General features: G+C 45.9%; 1 protein-coding gene across 2 annotated transcripts in view; it reads left to right on the plus strand.

The window, feature by feature from the left end:
* The first annotated feature begins 1,456 nt into the window (after nucleotides 1-1,456).
* The window catches only part of abca3b (ATP-binding cassette, sub-family A (ABC1), member 3b), a 29,105-nt gene continuing 10,233 nt past the window's right edge, over nucleotides 1,457-20,328 (plus strand). The window contains exons 1-19 of one of the 2 annotated variants that reach the window (XM_035947580.2): nucleotides 1,457-1,650; nucleotides 2,183-2,209; nucleotides 2,289-2,360; nucleotides 3,840-4,089; nucleotides 6,741-6,868; nucleotides 8,424-8,589; nucleotides 9,801-10,060; nucleotides 10,131-10,247; nucleotides 11,594-11,714; nucleotides 12,839-13,012; nucleotides 13,089-13,270; nucleotides 13,966-14,112; nucleotides 14,265-14,394; nucleotides 14,471-14,625; nucleotides 15,426-15,581; nucleotides 16,805-17,015; nucleotides 17,732-17,882; nucleotides 18,851-18,949; nucleotides 20,108-20,306. In XM_035947580.2, the coding sequence (XP_035803473.2) occupies nucleotides 2,307-2,360; nucleotides 3,840-4,089; nucleotides 6,741-6,868; nucleotides 8,424-8,589; nucleotides 9,801-10,060; nucleotides 10,131-10,247; nucleotides 11,594-11,714; nucleotides 12,839-13,012; nucleotides 13,089-13,270; nucleotides 13,966-14,112; nucleotides 14,265-14,394; nucleotides 14,471-14,625; nucleotides 15,426-15,581; nucleotides 16,805-17,015; nucleotides 17,732-17,882; nucleotides 18,851-18,949; nucleotides 20,108-20,306 (2,700 nt within the window). In that variant the 5' untranslated portion in view covers nucleotides 1,457-1,650; nucleotides 2,183-2,209; nucleotides 2,289-2,306. The remainder of the gene's footprint in view (nucleotides 1,651-2,182; nucleotides 2,210-2,288; nucleotides 2,361-3,839; nucleotides 4,090-6,740; nucleotides 6,869-8,423; nucleotides 8,590-9,800; nucleotides 10,061-10,130; nucleotides 10,248-11,593; nucleotides 11,715-12,838; nucleotides 13,013-13,088; nucleotides 13,271-13,965; nucleotides 14,113-14,264; nucleotides 14,395-14,470; nucleotides 14,626-15,425; nucleotides 15,582-16,804; nucleotides 17,016-17,731; nucleotides 17,883-18,850; nucleotides 18,950-20,107; nucleotides 20,307-20,328) is intronic. The other variant, XM_023268977.3, reaches the window with a different exon arrangement.

Consider the following 20,328-nt stretch of genomic DNA (forward strand, 5'->3'; position numbering starts at 1 on the left):
TTTCAGCGTTCAGGACTTTAAATCACCGCTGAGTTTTATCTGTCTTAGCTGTGGGTGTAGAATCCAGATTATTCATCTTCAAACCTTCTCGTTCTTTAAAATCTTCACTGTCCTCTGTGGCCTTCAGCTGCTGATAGATGCCTTTAAACACTCCTGCTTTACAGATGTCCTCCTTATTTTAAACCACATTCCTTCAAACTGGGAAGTCTGGAGTTCTGGTGGAGAAATACTGAATGTCTTTAACTGAATGTTAAATATGGAAAAGATGTGGAAGTTTTAAACAGACAAACTCAGAGCAGACGTGTCTTTCATGGTGAAGTTCTTTCTATTAAACTGATTTTAATCATAAAGGGAGTTTTACTTGACATGAAAAAGTATTTCTTCAAAAATACTGTTAAAACTGGATAAATTCTGAAATAACTTTAATAACCAGAATTCCAAATAACAAACAAACATTTCTATAATCAGAAACCAGCAGCACTCTGCAGGTTTACATCAATATTTAAATTATCACTGTATCCAGTTTAATGCCGATAATCCGGTCATTAAAGGACAGTGTTTTCCTGTCAGCAGCAGAAACGTTCAGAATAAATAAATCTGAAACTTGGTCTTCAGTGCAGAGTTTATTTATTTTATTCTTCTGTCTTCTGATCCGGGGAAACAAAACCCTGAAGCTAAACGTCCGATTGTAATGTTTATGAGGAGAAAACTAAAAGTTCCAACCAACCCTGAGTGTGAACCATTGTGCCACCTACAGACTGGAGGAAGCAATGCAGCTGTGATGTCATTTAAACAATCAATCAACCAATCAATCAAACTTTATTTAGAAAACACTTTTCATATAAACACAAAGAGCTTCACAAAAATACAAAAAATGCAAAAAAACAGTGAAAAGAACGTCCAAGAAGATAAAGAACAGAGGAAACTGTTCTAATGTTCTATAAACACAACTAAAAAAAACAAGAGAAAATAAAATAAAATAGACTAAATATATATTATATATATAATATTTATATTATATATATTATATGTATATAATATATATTTATAATATATATAGATATACATATATATATTTACATTTTTTATTTTATTCTGTGAATATATATGTTTATATACATACATATATACAAATATATAATATATATATGTCTATATATATTATATATATATATGTGTGTGTGTGTGTGTGTGTGTGTATATGTATATATATATTTATATATATATATATATATATGTTTATTTCATTATTTTATTTTATTCTGTGGATATAAACCAGCTAATTTTCTCTTCTGTGTTTCTGAACTCAGTTTTTAATCAGAATTTATTGTTAGTGACCGAATAATGTTTAAATTATATATTAATACTTATTTATAACCGGATAAACCACCGGTCACCTGTCCAGGTAGCTTCCGGTGCGTCCAGATGCGGCGATCATGTGACCCGGACCACGTGACGTGTTGTGTTGACGCTGATTCAGATCCGGATCCTTAACGGCAGCTCACCGAGGAGCAGCTCCGGTACCGGGCCGTCCGTCCTGAACCCGGAGGAAGAGGAGGAACATCTGGAGATGGTTTTATTTCACTAAAAAACAACCAGAAGATCAGCTCGACGGGAGGAAGTTCCGGCACCGAAGCCTTCTAGTTACAGGTAAATCCTCCCGTTTCTGTAGCTAAAGTCTCTCCGGTGGAGGTAGTACCGACACACCGACATTTACCGGACATTTACCGGACATTTACTGGACATTTACCGGGTCGGTCCGGGCAGAATATTCGGTTTTCCAGCTCCGTCCCTCAGATCCATCATTAGCATTCGTTAGACTGCTCGGGGTATGACTGACAGCTGGATCGTCCAATCAGGACGGCGGAAAGCCGAGCTGGACCAATCAGAGGCGGCGGTGTAGAGCGCATTCAGTATTGTTTATTCCTGCCTGATCATGCTAAGAAATGGAGGCTGGAGAGAAAAATCAGTCTGGTATTGATTCTAAATATGAATCAGATTGTTATTGATCCTCTGATTACTTCTGGATGTTTTCTGTCTCATTTATCTGATCCAGGAACTGTTTTAGTTTTTATAGCAGCTGTTAAACTTTGTTCCATTTCCAGATGAACTCAGACATCTGATAATCATCTGCTGCTGATTTCACTTCTCCTTTATGTTTTCTGCTCTTAATGCTGGATAGAAGCTGAGGAACGTGTTTGACCTGAAGGTGACGATGTTTTTAACGTGTTTTTAACGTGTTTTAACATGTTTTAATGTGTTTTTAACATGTTTTTAACATGTTTCAGGATCAGCTGCTGGTTACCATGGCCGTTATCAGACAGTTTGGACTCTTGCTGTGGAAGAACTACCTGCAGCAGGTGAGTTCAGCAGGATTCAGGTTAAATAACGTCCAGTTCTCCTCAACAGGCCTCATAAAGACGGTCCAGGTCCAGATGTTTGTTGTCCTGGTCATCCTGATAGGTCCAGATGTTTGTTGTCCTGATTGGTCCAGGTCCAGATGTTTGTTGTCCTGATTGGTCCAGGTCCAGATGTTTGTCTTCTCTTCTGTCTCCAGGTGGTCCTGATAAGGAGGAAGTCTCTGTAATGTTTGGAATAGTTGTGAAATCGATCATGTGAGCAGAAACATTCCAGTCTGAGGTTTCTTTGTGTGGAGCAGCAGCTATCAACAGCTTCATGTTCTCCTTTACAGAAGACTGAGATGTTTTCCAGCTTCATGTCAGAACGTTCTGTTCTGAATAGTTTTAGTATCAGCAGAGGTTTCTCAACGCTGTGGAGAAATAAAGCTGCCTGTTTGTTCATCTCTCTCTGTCTGGAGGCTCCATGACGTGAAGTCCTGAAGGTTTCATTAAATGTGGTCTCTTCTGAACATCAGGACCTGCTAATGGAAGCTTCTCTCCTGCTTCTGGTTCTTCTTTTTTCTCGGTTCTGTCACAAACTTGGAGAACTTGTTGTCGTATTTCCAGTTGAGCTCTGATAGATTTACGTTTCCTGATGTCCTCTAACAGCAGGAGAACATCACAAAGAACCGGCTGGAGCTGCTGATTAGAGCCAGAAGAAGCTCTGGAATGAAGACGGAATGACTCCAGAGGCTTCAATTAAACAGCAGAACGTTGCAGAACCATAAATCCTTGGACACGGCTGAGTGTTCGACTCAAACCAGAACCTGAAGTTCTGTTTATGAATCGAAACACATTTAAATCAAAGTGAACTGAGCAGCATCCATCAGAACCTCAGGAGAACCTGGTCAGTGTCCAGTAGAAGGTTCAGAAGGCTCCTCACAGATCAGCAGGAAGTCATGAAGAACTTTAGGTCTGAGTCTCTTCATCCGTCATGACTTCTACTTTATTCAGCTTCCTGAGGAACATCTCGGTTCAGAAGAAGTCCAGCCTCAGACCTCGGTTCCACAGCAGAACGTTTGAAGGAGAGGTTGTTCTTTAGCTGCAGGTTAGAAATGCTTCCAGAGCTCTGAGACTTCAGGAGCATCCAGGTATCTGCTCTGGTGTTCCATCCTCCAGGCGTTCCTCATTCCTGCAGCACGTTTCTGTCTTCTGTTGACCGTTTTATACGTTCAGTGAAAATGAGAAGATGACGGACGCTTCAGCAGCTCGGATCATTTTAAACAGAAAGCAGCAGGATTCACAGGAACATCTCAGATCATCTCATCTATAAACCGTCTTCACCGTCTTTTGTGATTTTGTCTTTTGGAGGACTTGCAGGGAGTTTATTTAATTTTTATTGTGGTTGTTTATTCTCAGTACCGACCTGCTGCTGTCTGTGTTTAACCCTCAGTAACAGAATGTTTCTCTGACTGCTTCTCAACCTTCTCTGTCCTCCAGAAACGTCAGATCCTGGTCACTCTGGTGGAGATCCTGCTGCCACTGCTCTTCTCCGGCATCCTCATCGTTCTGCGTCAGAAGGTCTCCTCTAAAGACTTCCCCAACGCCACCTTCTTCGACAGCTACGCCGTGGACCGGCTGCCGTTGATGCTGGAGGTCCAGCATCTCCAGCTGGCCTACGTTCCTGGGAACTCCAGCGTGGTCCGTCAGGTGGCCGAGGACGTCCGGAGCAGCCTCTACCTGTCCTCAGGTGGGTCAGAGGAGGTCAGACGTCCAGAGATGAAGGTTCCTCAGAGGCATTTACACAAGAACTTTTTAGATTTTTGAAGTGTCCATCTTCACACAGATTTGTGTTTTTTATGTTTTTCTGAAGGAATAGTTCAACATCTCAGTGTGTTTATCTGCTGTCCAGCTCCACTCTGGTGACCTTCAGGCTGTTAGCTTAGCATCACAACTTCTCCTGAAGTTAACTCCATTCATTAAACATCTTCAAACACGTGGTTCTGTCCAGAACTCAAAATATTTAAAGAGTTCTAATGGAAGGAAGCAGAAAAGCTGCAGGATTTAATAATAAAGCTGCTGTCAGAGTAGAACCTGAAGTGTTTTCTTGAAGAACATCACTTTGCTGAAGGTCTTGAATTGCTGTAGGTTCTGTCTGAAGGAACCGTTTGGTGCTTTGATGGTACTTTTGGAGGTTCATTTAAGAATGAATGAAGAACCGTTCTGTACAGAAAGTGTTCTCTGGAGCTAGTTGAGATGTTCTAGCTGTTTTTATATAAACTGGAATGTTTCTGATGGTGGAGGAGAAACGGAGGCTCCATGAAGCCATGCTGGTCTTCGTCCTCCTGATTCTGGTGGGTCTTCATGGCTCAGATGTTGGACTGTTGTTGATACCCTCTTCATTTTAGTGTTTGCTGGACACTTCTGACAAAACGTTGGCAGACGAGCTGTTATTAGTCCAGAAAAACAAACAGATCTGGGAAAACTGGTTCCTCCAGAAATGGTCCTCCTGAGGGCCGCACCCACCAAACCTGGATCAGCTGGAGATTAGAACACCTGAGGAGCAGAAAACTCCTCATGTTTACCTCTCACACACCTGGTTTAATCCTGTTTCAGGATCTAAATGTGAGTCTGCAGGTAAATGGATATGTGTCTTTTACTCAGCTCAGCTCTTCATGAATAATTTACCTGGAGTCAGTGTTGGGGGAGGTTTAGCTCCGACAGGTGAACAGAAACCTGCAGTAAACGGTGTTCTAGTCGCAGTAAACGGTGTTCTAGTCGCAGTAAACGGTGTTCTAGTCGCAGTAAACGGTGTTCTAGTCGCAGTAAACGGTGTTCTAGTCGCAGTAAACGGTTTTCTAGTCGCAGTAAACGGTTTTCTAGTCGCAGTAAACGGTGTTCTAGTCGCTGATGGAGGCATTCACTGAGCAGCCCTGTGTTCGATTAGTTGGACTGTTACTGGAGTTTAATGGTTGATGTTGGAGGAGTTTGTTTTTAAAGTGTTTTGAGGAACGTCTGGTCAGATCTCTGCTGGTGTTGAAGAATCTGAAGGGTCACCTTTGATCTGTTAACGTCTGAAATATGAAAATGTTTAACCAGAGGACGGATTAGTTTAAAGACGTCTGTCAGCTGGACCAGAGATTCTCCATTATCACTGATGTCATGTATGTTCACTTCAGTAGGTTTCTTCATGTGTGTTCAGTAGATTTCTTCATGCGTGTTCAGTCTTTCCAGCTGATTATTGATCAGCTTAGATCCTGTTTCTTCTGTCGTGGATTTGAGGTTGGACCGTTTCAGCTTGGTGACTGTTTGAAGGATCTTTAGATGATCATCTAAACTGCTGAAGCTCCAGTAGAAGCTCATTACTGCCTCGGTTTAACTGCAACTCTTTTCTTCTGCAGTCTTTCAGTGTTGGTGTGCACAGATGAATCTCCTTCATGTACGTTCAGTCCTTATGGTGACCAGGAGAGTCTGAACATCAGGGTTTTCCCAGCTCCAGAGCAGGTCCATGAACATCTCAGACCTCCAGTCAGCTGAAGCTCATTCGCTGTGTTTAAATTTTAGAGTACGTTAAAAAGTCTGTAACTGATTAATGAGACTATACAATCATGATAATATAATAATAAATAATGATGATCTTGGTTTTGAAGATGAAACCTGAACAGATCTTTAATATCTGCAGTTTGCTGCGTTAGAACCTGAAGCTGATGTTGAACTTCATTAAGTCCTTCTGGTTAGAGATCATTTCTGACACGGAGGGGCTCGATCAGAGGACTTTCCTTCCTTCACACAGACTTTATCTGTCAGTAAAACTTTAATCTGTTTGTTCTGTTCTTTATGGCGGTTTGTGTTTGTGGAGCTTGAGAACGTGACCTCTGTAATCAGGACGTGTCCTAGAAACACCAGAACACGTTTATGGTCCCAGAAGACTCTGGACTGACATAAAAACATGTTTATGTTCCTCCCAAACCCTAAAGTCGAGACATTTCTGAGTCACTTATTTTTCCAGATTGTTTGAAGGTCCTGGTGGTGAACGTTTGAACCGGCTGCTGGTTGCTTCATTCTGTTTGTTCTGGGAGTGTGACCCAGATTTAACCCTGGAGCTGCTCAGAATACCTTCATGTGTTCCTGATAGAAGGAACCAAATCCAGGGAACTAATTTAACCGATGCCGAGGAGAAACCGGATCTTTATCTGTTATTTATCTGATGTTTATCTGATGTTTACTTTTCGGCCTCACAGCGTCTCTTAGTGTCTTCAGTTCTCCGTTTCCTCGTTTGTGTTTGTTTGTGTTTGTTTGTGTTAATGTTGGTGGTGAACAGCGGTGAGGTTGAATCCTCCGCTAACCTCCGCTAGCGTCGATGAACCCTCTGCTAACATCGTCTCTTGGTTTGTGTTGCAGTTCGAGGCTTTGAGACCGAGGAACAGTTTGAGAACTACGTGAGGACCGACCCTCGGTCAGGGAAGCTGCTAGCTGCCGTGGTGTTCCAGCATCCCTTCAGCCACGACGATGAACCCCTGCCTCTACAGGTAACAAACACACCTGGAGACTCCGTTCCATCTTTAGCAGACATCCAGGCTCAGCGGTGTCCTGACTGCTGCTGGTTCACTTGTTTACAGTCGAGGTTTGACTAGAAGGAAAATGTGAACCAACAGGTTTGTCTGAGTGAGAATGGAGGCTGAAGGAAGCAGAGATTCAGGTCAGACAGTTGGATCCTTCAGGGAAACAAAGAGTCGGTTTTATCGACTCCAGCAGCAGGGAGACGTGTTTTAGATCGAATCATGTTTTTAACCACGTTTCTGCTCAGTAATAAACCAAACCACTAAACCATTCGTTCCTTTCCTTCCATCAGCGCTTCCTTTCTCTGAGTTTTTATTCGTTCTCCTGCTCAGAAAATAGAAATATAGAAAATAAGAATGTAGAAAGTAGGAATTGTTTCACCCTCAGAACCACGAGAAGTTTAGAAGTATCTTTCACATTTTTAGTCACATTTTCCTCATTTCTGGAAACAGAACCAACAAAAACCTCTTTTGTTCTCCTCAACAAACTGTAATGCATAAAAACTGAGAAAGCTGAATCAGTTTCGTCGTTTATTTAACTGACTCTACATGCTGGACATATTTTACTGCTTCCTTTGTTCCATTTATTTCTCCACTCGCCTCTTATCTGCTCTGAGGAAACACTGCCTGCAGTTCAGCTGAAAATTTCCTCAACTTTAATCACAACACTGTTGGTTGCAGTTTTTACGACGTTTGGTACAAACAGTTTGTTGTACAGAATCTAAACTGAGACGTGTAGAATAAAGTGATTTTAATGAAATATGCCAATTTTAAGCTCCACCTGATGGAATGATGTCCAAGGACGGTGGGAAAGGTGAAAACTGACTCAGTATGCATGAGGGTCAGTCCAGAACTGAAGGACATTTTAAAAATCAGCCTTCTCTTTTACAGTTTTCTGCTCCATATTCATCAGTAATAGGTAATAAACTATCAAAGGCTTGATTGGCTCAGCTTCCACATCAATGGTAGCATTTTTATTCCATGTTTTCTGTGTTGTTTGCTAACCCTACTCTAATCACAGTAACAGGGTTGCTAATCCATGCTAATGTGATCTTTTTCTCAGCAGTAGAAGCTAGATATTTAGCTGCTGTTACTGCTGACCAAGAGGACAAACTGACTGATGGAAAACAGTCCAAAGAATTAGTCTGATCCTGATAATATGAGGTAGAGGGAGACATTCAATCAAGGCTGACAATGGGATGGAAAGATGAAAAATAGAAGAGAGGACATAGCTTTGCTCTACACATTCTTTAGGACAACTGTTGGATGATGGAAATGACAAAAATATCATCAACAGGTTCTGCTAACATGTTGTGGGACACGTTCCATCATAATAATTATTATAATTATTATTTAAAATATTATGTTGATTAAAAAATTTTTTCCACAATTACAGAGACATCAATGAAAAAAAAACTACTGCATGTTTTAGGATTTTCTACATGGATTATTGGACATAGAATGTCCTCCAGCTCTGGAATGACTCATGAACTGATGCTGTCCTCTCATTGGTCCTTCTGTCCAGGTGAGTTACCGTCTGCGGTTCACCTTCACCCCTCGTAACGCGCCGCAGAGGGAGAAGTCGGAGCTGAACCCGAACAGTGACCTGGACTGGCACACGCTCAGTCTGTTCCCACTGTTCCAGCTGCCCGGTCCGAGGGAACAGAAGGACAACGAGGGCGGCACACCTGGTGAGGATCTTTCACAGGTCTGGAGTTCAGATCACAGTTTTACTGGGTTAGTGATGCCGGCCGTCTGGAGGATTATTTTAGGTTTTGGCTCTCTTCACGCTGTTTCCATGGCAACTGCATCCCCGTCTCTATCGGTGTTGTCGGCTGTTGGCAGGATGCCGCGGGCCTTCACATCATCTGAGGGCCGTTTATGGCCCAGATTTATTAGAATGACACTCTGTCAGGGGCTGCCAGAGATGTAGTCGAGCTTCAGTCTAAAACCAAGTCCAAAACTGGGCCAAAACCAGTCCAAAACTGGGCCAAAACTGAGCCAAACCAAGTCCAAAACTGGGCCAAAACCAGTCCAAAACTGGGCCAAAACTGAGCCAAACCCAGTCCAAAACTGGGCCAAAACTGAGCCAAAGCAAGTCCAAAACTGGCCCAAAACCAGCCCAGAAACGGTCCAAAACTGGTCCAAAACCAAGTCCAAAACCAGTCTAAAAGTAAGTCCAAAACCGGTCCAAAACCAGTCCAAAACCAGTCCAAAACCAAGTCCTGTTTCTGGATGGTTCCTGGGAGGTTTCTGGGAGGTTCCTGTGAGGTTTTGGGGAAGTTTCTGGGAGGTTTTGGAGGTTTCTGGAAGGTGCCTGGGAGGTTTCTGGAAGGTTCCTGGGAGGTTTCTGGGAGGTTTTGGGGAGGTTTCTGGGAGGTTTTGGAGGTTTCTGGGAGGTTTTGGAGGTTTCTGGGAGGTTTTTGGGAGGTTTCTGGAAGGTTTCTGGGAGGTGTTAGAGGTTTCTGGGAGGTTTTGGGAAGTTTCTGAGAGGTTTTGGAGGTTTCTGGGAGGTTATTGGGAGGTTTTGGAGGTTTCTGGAAGGTTACTGGGAGGTTTTGCAGGTTTCTGGGAGGTTACTGGGAGGTTTTTGGGAGGTTTCTGGGAGGTTATTGGGAGGTTTTTGGGAGGTTTCTGGGAGGTTATTGGGAGGTTTTTGGGAGGTTTCTGGAAGGTTTCTGGGCAGTGTTAGAGGTTTCTGGGAGGTTTCTGGGAGGTTTTGGAGGTTTCTGGGAGGTTCCTGGGAGGTTTGGGAGGTTTCTGGGAGGTTCCTGGGGGGTTCCTTAAGGGTTTCTGGAGGAACAGGTCATGTATAGGTGTCCGTGACTCGCTTCTTCCAGGTGGGTGATGGTTTATTCGTGCTGTCTCCATTTCCTCTTTAATAATGTGCGTCTTCCCTCAGGTTATTTCAGAGAGGGCTTCCTTACCGTGCAGCATGCCGTGGACCGAGCTATCATGCATTCATACAACAGAACTGCTGCTGGTTCTCTACTGCAACGGACCAGAGTGGTTCTGTCCCGGTTTCCTTACCCCGCCTTCATCTCCGACGTCTTCATCCTGGCCATCCAGAACCAGCTGCCCCTGCTGCTGGTGCTCAGCTTCACCTACACCTCCCTGAATATCGCACGAGCTGTGGTGCAGGAGAAGGAGAGGAAGCTCAAGGTTGGTCTCTGAGCCTCAGTATGAGTTGACGGTGATGACGCTGTCCCACTGATCCTTCACCTCTTCTCAGGAGTATATGAGGATGATGGGTCTCAGCAACTGGCTTCACTGGAGCGCCTGGTTCCTCATGTTCTTCCTCTTCCTCTCCATCTCAGTCTTCTTCGTGACTCTGCTGCTCTGCATTCGGGTGAGTCAGTTGTTGTCTTCAGACCTCGTTCCAGTGGTGGACCATTCTTTAATCCAGAACCAAGTGAAGCATTTTATCAGTCAGCAAATGACTGTCGTCCTCGTCTAAAAATCAGCCGTTAACATTGGATAGTTTCTCCCAGTCCTGGACCACAGGATGAGTTCACTTATTATATAGTCCAAAACCAGTCCAAGACACACGCAAAACCAGTCCAAAACAAACCCCAAACCAGTCCAAAACCAGTCCAAGACACACCCCAAATCAGTCCAAGTCAAACCCAAACCAGTCCAAGACAAACCCAAAACCAGTCCAAAACAGCCCAAAGCTAGCCCAAAACCAGTCCAAGACACATGCAAAACCAGTCCAAAACAAACCCCAAACCAGTCCATAACCAGTCCACGACACACCCCAAACCAGTCCAAAACCAATCCAAGACAAACCAAAAACCAGTCCAAGACAAACCCAAAACCAGTCTAAAACCAGTCCAAGACAAACACAAACCAGTCCAAGACAAACCCAAAACCAGTCTAAAACCAGTCTAAAACCAGTCCAAGACAAACCCCAAACCAGCCCAAGACAAACCCCAAACCAGTCTAAAACCAGTCCAAGACAAACCCAAACCAGTCCAAGACAAACCCAAAACCAGTCTAAAACCAGTCTAAAACCAGTCCAAGACAAACCCCAAACCAGCCCAAGACAAACCCCAAACCAGTCCAAAACCAGTCCAAAACCAATCCAAGACAAACCCAAAACCAGTCCAAGACAAACCCCAAACCAGCCCAAGACACATCCAAAACCAGTCCAAGACAAACCCAAAGCCAGTCTAAAACCAGTCCAAAACAAACCCAAAACCAGTCCAAGACAAACCCAAAGCCAGTCTAAAACAAACCCAAAACCAGTCCAAGACAAACCCAAAGCCAGTCTAAAACAAACCCAAAACCAGTCCAAGACAAACCCAAAGCCAGTCTAAAACCAGTCCAAAACAAACCCAAAACCAGTCCAAAACAAACCCAAAACCAGTCCAAGACAAATCCAAAGCCAGTCTAAAACCAGTCCAAAACAAACCCAAAACCAGTCCAAGACAAACCCAAAAACAGTCTAAAATCAGTCCAAAACAAACCCAAAACCAGTCCAAGACAAACCCAAAGCCAGTCTAAAACCAGTCCAAAACAAACCCAAAACCAGTCCAAGACAAACTCAAAGCCAGTCTAAAACCAGTCCAAAACAAACCCAAAACCAGTCTGGAATGAGTCTAAAACCAAGTCCAAAACCAGTCTAAAACCCTGACCAGAAGCCCTCTGTATGAGTTCTCCATCCAGAGGTTCTAACTGTGTCCTGTGCTCCAGGTGAGTCCTAACGGAGCAGTGCTGACCTACAGTGACCCCACGCTGGTCTTCGTCTTCCTGCTCGTCTTCACTGTCGCCACCATCAACTTCAGCTTCATGATCAGTGCCTTCTTCTCCAGAGGTGGGTCTGGTTTCTGGGTCTGCCCTGGAGGTTTGTGGTTGAGATGTTTTCCAGCAGCTCATTTCTGAGATGCAGGTCGAAGTTTTCTGATGTTTGTTTGTTTCAGTGAAAGATGCAGAAATGAGACAGCTGTTTGTAGACGACCAGGTGCGAGGCTCTGAACGTTCACCTGCCGGGTATGAGGCTCTGAACGCTCACCTGCTGCTCACCAAAGACTGCTTTAGTCAGTCTGAGCTGTCTGGAGCCAGAAGAGATGCTCTGTTCAGTTTAAAGGAAATCACTCAGTTCAGGACTCTGAAGCTGGACGACCCGATGAAGGAAACTCAGTGAACTTCTCCCTTCATTCAGAGCTTCTTACTGGACCCAGCCGTCCACAGAAACAGAAGCTCAGATTCCAGATGCTTCCTTTTTTCTAACATTTAGCAGCCAGTCTGTGGTTTCTGTTGTTCTTCAGCGCCAGTCATTAGATTCTGATTCAGCCTCCTGTCCAGCAGCACTGAGTGGAGAAAAAACACTTTAAACCTCCTTTTTTTGTTCATCAGATGGTATTTCTGTTTTCCTGTTGAATCACCTCTTCCTGTCTCTGGTCCATGAATAATAACTGATGATAGTATTTGACTAAAACCACTGAATGAGCTTGAGAAACGTTTCGTCTGTGATTCTGAATATGAAGCTGCTGGAACACAAAGACGTCATTATGTCGTAACCCTTTGATGCGTAGACCACATGAGGAGATACCCATTTTCCATTGGATTTGGGTCACTTTTGACCCAGGTTATGCATCAAAGGGTTAACTGGGTTCCACAGATGGACGATGGAGGAGATGAAAACAGCAGAACGGATCTCTGAGCTGTTTTGTTTTCCTCTTTCCTCCTCCCTTCCTCCCTTCTTATTAACTAATAGTGGATTAATTAATGTTTGAAGCTGCTCAGAGTCATGTTGTCTGCAGGATCTTCATCATCATGCTAAATAACCTGAAAGTCTTCCATCTCTCAGCTTTGTTCCTCCACTCAGCCATCCAGGAAACGGTCACCTGCAGAACTCCCTCATTTGTCTTCGTCCAACCTGCTGTTCTTTGAAGCTTCTTAAAGTCGTGAGTCTCATCATTTCTTGTCTGTCTTCAGCCAATGTGGCGGCAGCAGCGGGCGGCTTCATCTACTTCCTGAGCTACCTGCCGTACCTGTTCCTGTGGCCTCGCTACGACCAGCTGAGCCACGCCCAGAAGACCTCCGCCTGCCTCATCTCCAACGTGGCCATGGCCATGGGCGCTCAGCTCATCGGGATGTTCGAAGGAAAAGGTCCGGAGGCCGGGTTTCTCTCGTTGTTGTGTGTTGGTGTTGAGTGGTGCTTCATGGAGGTTCCTCTGTCCTTTAGGAGCCGGGATCCAGTGGTCCAACCTGTTCGACTCGGTGACGGTGGACGATGACTTCTCTCTGGCTCAGGTTCTGGGTCTGCTGCTGTTGGACTCGCTGCTCTACGGACTGGTGGCCTGGTACATGGAGGCTGTCTTCCCTGGAGAGTACGGAGTGCCTCTGCCGGCATACTTCTTTGTGTTGGTACGCTGTAAACTAACTCCTCCAGACCTTCCTGAAGATGCCACGCAGTAGAACTAGAATCTGTCAAACCATCGCTCTGTTTCAGAGAACAAACTTCATTAGCAGATCAAGTGTTTCCTCAGGCTGGTGACCAGAACCACGTTTCAAACCGTGTTTTATCTCTGAACTGATTCCAGAACATATTTTATTTAATGTTTTCATGATTCCACAGTAACTTCTCTCCAGTGAACACGTGTTGAACCAGAACAGGTTTAAAGAGGCGAATGGTTCATGACTCACAGCTCTGAAAGGTCCAGGTCCAGGTCCGGGTCCAGGTCCGGGTCCGGGTCCAGGTCCAGGTCCAGGTCCAGGTCCAGGTCTAGATCCAGGTCCAGATCCAGGTCCAGAGGAAGTCTTCAGGCTCAGCTGTTAGAATAACAGGAAGTGCCAAAGAAAATAAAGTTTATCTTTATGACAACATTATGGCGTGACGTTACACAACCACTGACACAAAAACACACTGATGTCAGTCCAGGAGGTCAGGAGGATAGATGTTGGTTCGGACTGATGCTGCTTAACGATGGTACATCGACTGTTCTCTGTCTAGTTTTTAGTGAATGATCGGTTCTTCTGCTTCCTGGTTCATCCCAGCGTCCGTTCGGATGTTTCATGTGCAGCTCCTTCATGTTCTTCTGATTCCTCTCCCTGATCTGCAGCCTTCGTACTGGTGCAGCAGCCCTCGCATGGCTCTGGTCAGCGAGAAGGAGGAAGAGGAGGACGCCGAGAAGGCTCTGAAAGGAGAGTTCATCGAGGAGGAGCCGGCTGGCCTCGTTTCCGGGATAAAGATCAAACATCTGTCTAAGGTCAGCAGAACAACAGGAACCATCTGGAGCTCCTCAGGGTTCCTCTGCAGTACTCTGTAGTACTGCCGCCCCCACGGCAGTACTCTGCAGTACTACCACCCCCTACAGGATTCCTCGTGTCGTGCATTTAAACACCTGTTTTTTTTTGACAGGAATTCAAAGTGGGCAACAAAACCCGGCAGGCGGTGCGAGACCTGACCCTGAACATGTTTGAAGGACAGATCACGGTGGTTCTGGGACACAACGGAGCAGGAAAGACCACGACGCTGTCCATGCTGACAGGTGACTGAACACCTGAACACACCTGGAAGGGACCAGCTCCCGTTAAATGACTCTAACTGTCCTGGTTCCTGTCCAGGTTTGTTTCCTCCCAGCAGCGGCCGGGCCTACATCAGTGGCTACGACATCTGTCAGGACATGAACCTGATCCGACGCAGCCTGGGCCTCTGTCCTCAGCACGATGTGTTGTTTGACAACCTGACCGTGAGGGAACACCTGCTGTTCTACGCACAGGTAAACAGGAAGACACAGCAGACAGAACACAGCAGCTTTAGATGATGAGGACAGCTTTGCATCATCCATCCATCCATTATCTATACACCGCTTCATCCTCACTAGGGTCGCGGGGGGGGGCTGGGGGGCGGCTGGGGGGCGGCTGGAGCCTATCCCAGCTGACTCGGGCGAAGGCAGGGGACACCCTAGACAGGTCACCAGTCTGTCGCAGGGCTACATATATAGACAAACAAGCACTCACACTATAGACAAACAAGCACTCACACATTCACACCGACGCAATTTAGAGTAATCAATTAACCTCAGCATATTTTTGGACTGTGGGAGGAAGCCGGAGTACCCGGAGAAAACCCACGCATGCACAGGGAGAACATGCAAACTCCATGCAGAAAGATCCCGGGAAAGCCGGGACGCGAACCAGGGACCTTCTCGCTGCAAGGAGAAAGTGCTAACCACTACGCCACTGTGTAGCCCCGCTTTGCATCATCTCATATTAAACTGTTTAAAACAATAAAGGACAGAATCACTGGTAGTTCAAATGGTGTTTTAGACCCACAGAAGGATCTTAGTTTGAACCGTGTTCATCCAGTCTTTAATTCATCGAATTTTATTTATTTACAGTCTTTTATTACCAGGTTTCTTTTGGTAGCAGGATTCATTTTTCCACTGAATAAACTCTAAAGGTTTGAAAAACCAGCAGCAGGCTCCTTCAGGCTCTGCTCAGATGTTTGTATGACCTGATGCTGTAGATGATGATGGGATGTGTCTCCTCTTACTGTGATCTTCTGTCTCCTCTCCAGCTCAAAGGATTCTCCAAAGACAAGATTCCAGATGAGGTGGACCGGATCATCCGGATCCTGAATCTGGAGGACAAGCGCCGGGCTCGGTCCAAGACGCTGTCCGGTGGCATGAGGAGGAAGCTTTCTATCGGCATCGCCCTCATCGGAGACTCCAAGGTCAGCAGCTTCCTCCTCCTTCCTTCTCCTTCCTCCTTCCTCCTCCCTCCTCCTCCTTCCTCCTCCTTCCTCCTCCTCCTTCCTTCTACCTTCTCCTCCTTCCTCCTTCTTCCTCCTCCTTCATCCTCCTCCTACCTCCTCCTTTCTCCTCCTTCCTCCCTCCTCCTTCCTCTCCTACCTCCTTCCTTCTTCCTCCTTCCTCCTTCCTCCTCCTCCTTCCTCCTCCTCCTACTTCCTCCTTCATCCTCCTCCTTCCTCCTCCTCATCCTCGTTTCTCCTCCTTCCTCCTTCTTCCTCCTCCCTCCTCCTTCCTCCTCCTTCCTCTCCTACCTCCTTCCTCCTGCTCCTTCCTCCTCCTAATTCCTCCTCCTCCTACCTCCTCGTTCCTCTTTCTCATCCTCCTTCCTCCTCCTTCTTCCTCCTCCCTCCTCCTTCCTCCTTCCTCCTTCCTCCTCCTTCCTCCTTCGTCTTCCTCCTTCCTCCGTCTTCCTTCTTCCTCCTCCTTCCTCCTCCTCCTTCCTCCTCCTCCCTCCTCCTTCCTCCTACCTTCTCCTCCTTTCTCCTTCCTCCTTCTTCCTCCTCCTTCCTCCTCGTCCTTCCTTCTACCTTCTCCTCCTTCCTCCTTCTTCCTCCTTCCTCCTCCTTCCTCCTCCTTCCTCCTCCTCCTTCCTCCTCCTTCCTCCTACCTTCTCCTCCTTCCTCCTTCCTCCTTCTTCCTCCTCCTCCTTCCTCCTCCTACCTCCTCCTTTATCCTCCTCCTTCCTCCTTCCTCCTCCTCATCCTCCTTCCTCCTCCTCCTACTTCCTTCTTCATCCTCCTCCTTCCTCCTCCTCATCCTCCTTTCTCCTCCTTCCTCTTCCTTCCTCCTTCCTCTTCCTCATCCTCCTTCTTCCTCCTCCTTCATCCTCCTTCCTCCTTCCTCCTCCTTCTTCCTCCTCCTCGTCCTCCTTTCTCCTCCTTCTTCCTCCTTCCTCCTTCTTCCTCCACCTTTCTTCCTCCTTCTTCCTCTTTCTTCCTCCTCCTTCCTCCTCCTTCCTCCTCCTCCTTCCTCTTCCTTCCACCTTCCTCCTCCTTCCTCTTCCTTCCACCTCCCTCCTCCTTCCTCCTCCTCATCCTCCTTCCTCCTCCTCCTTCCTCCTCCCTCCTCCTTCCTCCTTCTTCCTCCCTCCTCCTCCTTCTTCCTCCTTCCTCCTCCTTCCTCCTCTCACCTCATTTCTCTGCAGGTGGTCATGTTGGATGAGCCCACGTCAGGCATGGATCCGTCGGCCCGACGGGCCACCTGGGACCTTCTGCAGGGAGAGAAACGAGGTCGCACCATCCTGCTGACGACACACTTCATGGACGAGGCCGACCTGCTGGGAGATCGAATCGCCATCATGGCCGGAGGAGAGTTGCAGTGCTGCGGTTCTCCACTGTTCCTGAAGAACAAATACGGTGAGAGAAGTTTAACTGTCAACCTCTCCAGCAGACACAAAACACGACATGCTGGTGGAACCGTAGGAGCTTCAGTAGAAACCAACTGGACTCCTCTGGGAGGTTCTTGGAAATGTTCCACCTTCATCCAAGGTTCTTCTTCTGTTCTGACTAATGAGGAGTTCCAGAGTTTATAGTCCCTCTATAGTCCCTGATCAGTGCAGTGAAGGAAGCCATCCATAACTGGAACATCACTCCACAGATTCTCATCCCTTATTGTGTAAACTGCAGCTCCACCACCATGATTGCTGCCGTTGTTGGTGGACCTCCTGGTTTCACAGCATTCACACCTGGAGACAGGTGAGTCCTGGTGGTTAATGGACCATTAGACAAATGAGCTGGAGGAACTATAAACTCTGGAGCTCCTCATTAGTCTGTTAGAACAGAAGAAGAACCATGGATGAAGGCGGAACATCTCCAGGAACCTACATGAGGAGTCCAGTTGGTTTCTACTGAAGCTCCTATGATTACCATGCCCTGAAGACTGGGGATCTACAGACATGTTGCTGTAATTCCTCCAGTTTCATCTGAACCCTGTAACACTGGTGAAATATGTTCACCTCTGGAGCAGATGATCAGATGCTGCTGGTCATGAAGCAGGTTTCATGTGACGTACCTGGACCTTCAGGTGATCACTGTCATCTGTAATAATCATCCAGGCCTGTTCTGCTCTCCAGGTGCTGGTTACCACATGGTCATAGTTAAAGATGCTCTCTGTAACGTGTCTGAGATCACCCGCCTCGTCCACATGTATGTTCCCAACGCCACGCTGGAGAGCAGCGCTGGAGCCGAGCTCTCCTACATCCTGCCCAAAGAAAGCACCAGCAGGTGAGTCAGCCAGGTGTCCTTTAGAAGGTTAACTCACCGCTGAGCTCCAGGACTGGATCCTAGTTCCTCTGAACAGCCTGAAAGCTGCCAGTAATTATGGAGGATCCCTACATGGATCAGTGGAACTATGAAGTAACACAAATGTGACACATTTATAATCAGTTCAGATCAGCAGCAGCTCAGTGCATCAACAGCAAAACACAGGAAATATCCCATAATTATCATCCATCTGTCTAGTTCTAACCCTGTTCTAGTTTACATACACAACATTCAAAAGTTTGGGTTCACCCAGACATTTCCATGTTTTCCATGAAAACTCCCACTTTTATCCATGTGCTAACATAACTGCACAAAGGTTTTCTAATCATCAATGAGCCTTTCAACACCATTAGCTAACACAATGTAGCATTAGAACACAGGAGTGATGGTTGCTGGAAATGTTCCTCTGTACCCCTATGGAGATATTCCATTAAAAATCAGCTGTTTCCAGCTAGAATAGTCATTTACCACATTGACAATGTCTACACTGGATTCATCATTCATTTCATGTTATCTTCATTTGAAAAAACTGCTTCTCTATCAACAATAAGGGCATTTCTAAGTGATTTTAAACTTTTGAACAGTAGTGTAAATTTATCTCAGTCTTGTTTCAGCTTTTCTTACTTTTTCTTACTTTTTGCATTTTAAGGTCACTGTTTTTTCTGAACAATATCTGGAGCAAGAATTTCTGTCGGTTCTCCTGTTGACTCTTCTGTTGGTTCTCCTGTTGGTTCTCCTGTCGGTTCTGCTGTTGGTTCTCCTGTTGACTCTTCTGTTGGTTCTCCTGTCGTTTCTTCTGTTGATTTTCCTGTTGGTTCTCCTGTTGACTCTCCTGTCGGTTCTCCTGTTGGTTCTCCTGTTGACTCTCCTGTCGGTTCTCCTGTTGGTTCTCCTGTTGACTCTCCTGTTGGTTCTCCTATCGGTTCCAGGTTTGAGCTGCTGTTTGCTGAGCTGGAGATGAACAGGGACGAGCTGGGCATCACCAGCTATGGCGCTTCAGTCACCACCATGGAGGAGGTCTTCCTCAGGTAGGTGTTGATGCTGTGAGGAATGAAGTCTCTGTGATGTGCAGCAGGTTTCATCAGAACCAGATTAAATAGACTTTATAAAATGTTTTCTACAGCAGGTTTCAGTCGTACAACAGCATTTTACTGACTTTAAAGTGGGTTCCTGAACACTGTAGAAGCCTCGGTATGCTTTTAGAGCCTAGAACTGGTTTAGTTTTTATTTGTGGAGCCTCTTATTGAAGATGTTTTCCTCCATTCTCAAACATCTCAGCTCCTTCCTGCTTCCCTGTAGGTCTAACTGGAGCTACCAGCAGAGAGTTCTGGTCTCCAACAGGACTCCATTAGAAGCTGCTGTTTGAACATTTGGTCATTTAGGATCCTTCAGTGAAGCGACTCGTTAGTAACTCTGCTGCCATTAAAGCTGCTGTAGGTGATTCTTCATCCCAGTATTATCGCTGAAAACACATGAAAACATCTGAGGACCAAAAATATTCAAATCCATGCTGTTGCTGTTTAGTTGTTTACATGTTGTTCTGCCTTAAGAACTTTAAACATTTTTATGCTCCATCAGGAGATAGGAGGTGTCTGGAGGACAGACTGAAGGTCTCCAGGATTGTTGGACCTGATCTTCAGCTGCTTTGGTTTCACTTCTAATTGGTCTGAAGTCCCTCAGATATCTTAGTTTACGAGCAGGACTGGATGTTTTCACTGGAAGGAAAGAAAAATGTCAGAATTAGATCCTCTGTTCTCCTCACAGTACATCGGTGTTTAAATTAAATGTGTTTTTTAAAATGGCTGCACAGTGGATCAGTGGTTAGTACTGTCGCCTCACAGCTAGAAGATCCCCGGTTTGTGTCCTGACCTTCCTGGGATCTTTCTGCATGGAGTCTCCATGTTCTCCTGCTGGGTTCTCCAGGTTCTCCAGCTTCCTCCCACAGTGCAGAAACATGCTGAGGTTAACTGGTGATTCTAAACTGTCTGTAGGTGTGAATGTGAGTGTGATTGTCTGATGGACTGTTACCTGTCCAGGTGAACCTGTGATAGGTTGTTACCTGTCCAGGTGAACTTTCACCCTTAGTCAGCTGGGATAGGCCCCGCACCTTCCTCCTCCAGAGGACTGTCTAGATGATGGATGGATGGTGCTACCTGGCTGAAGTCTCGGCTGGTTTGTGGTTTCAGGGTGGGGAAGCTGGTGGATTCCAGTTTGGACATCCAGGCGATCCAGCTGCCGGCTCTCCAGTACCAGCATGAGAGACGTTCCCACGACTGGACCACGGACGACGCCAGCAGCATCAGCGGTCTGACCGACGTCACGGACTTCACCGACAGCGGAACCCTGATCTCAGAGGACTGCTCCAACATCAAGCTGAACACTGGGGTGAGACAGAACAGATAAAGTC

Source organism: Amphiprion ocellaris, chromosome 19 (assembly GCF_022539595.1).
Source record: "Amphiprion ocellaris isolate individual 3 ecotype Okinawa chromosome 19, ASM2253959v1, whole genome shotgun sequence".
Classification (NCBI taxonomy): Eukaryota; Metazoa; Chordata; class Actinopteri; family Pomacentridae; genus Amphiprion; species Amphiprion ocellaris.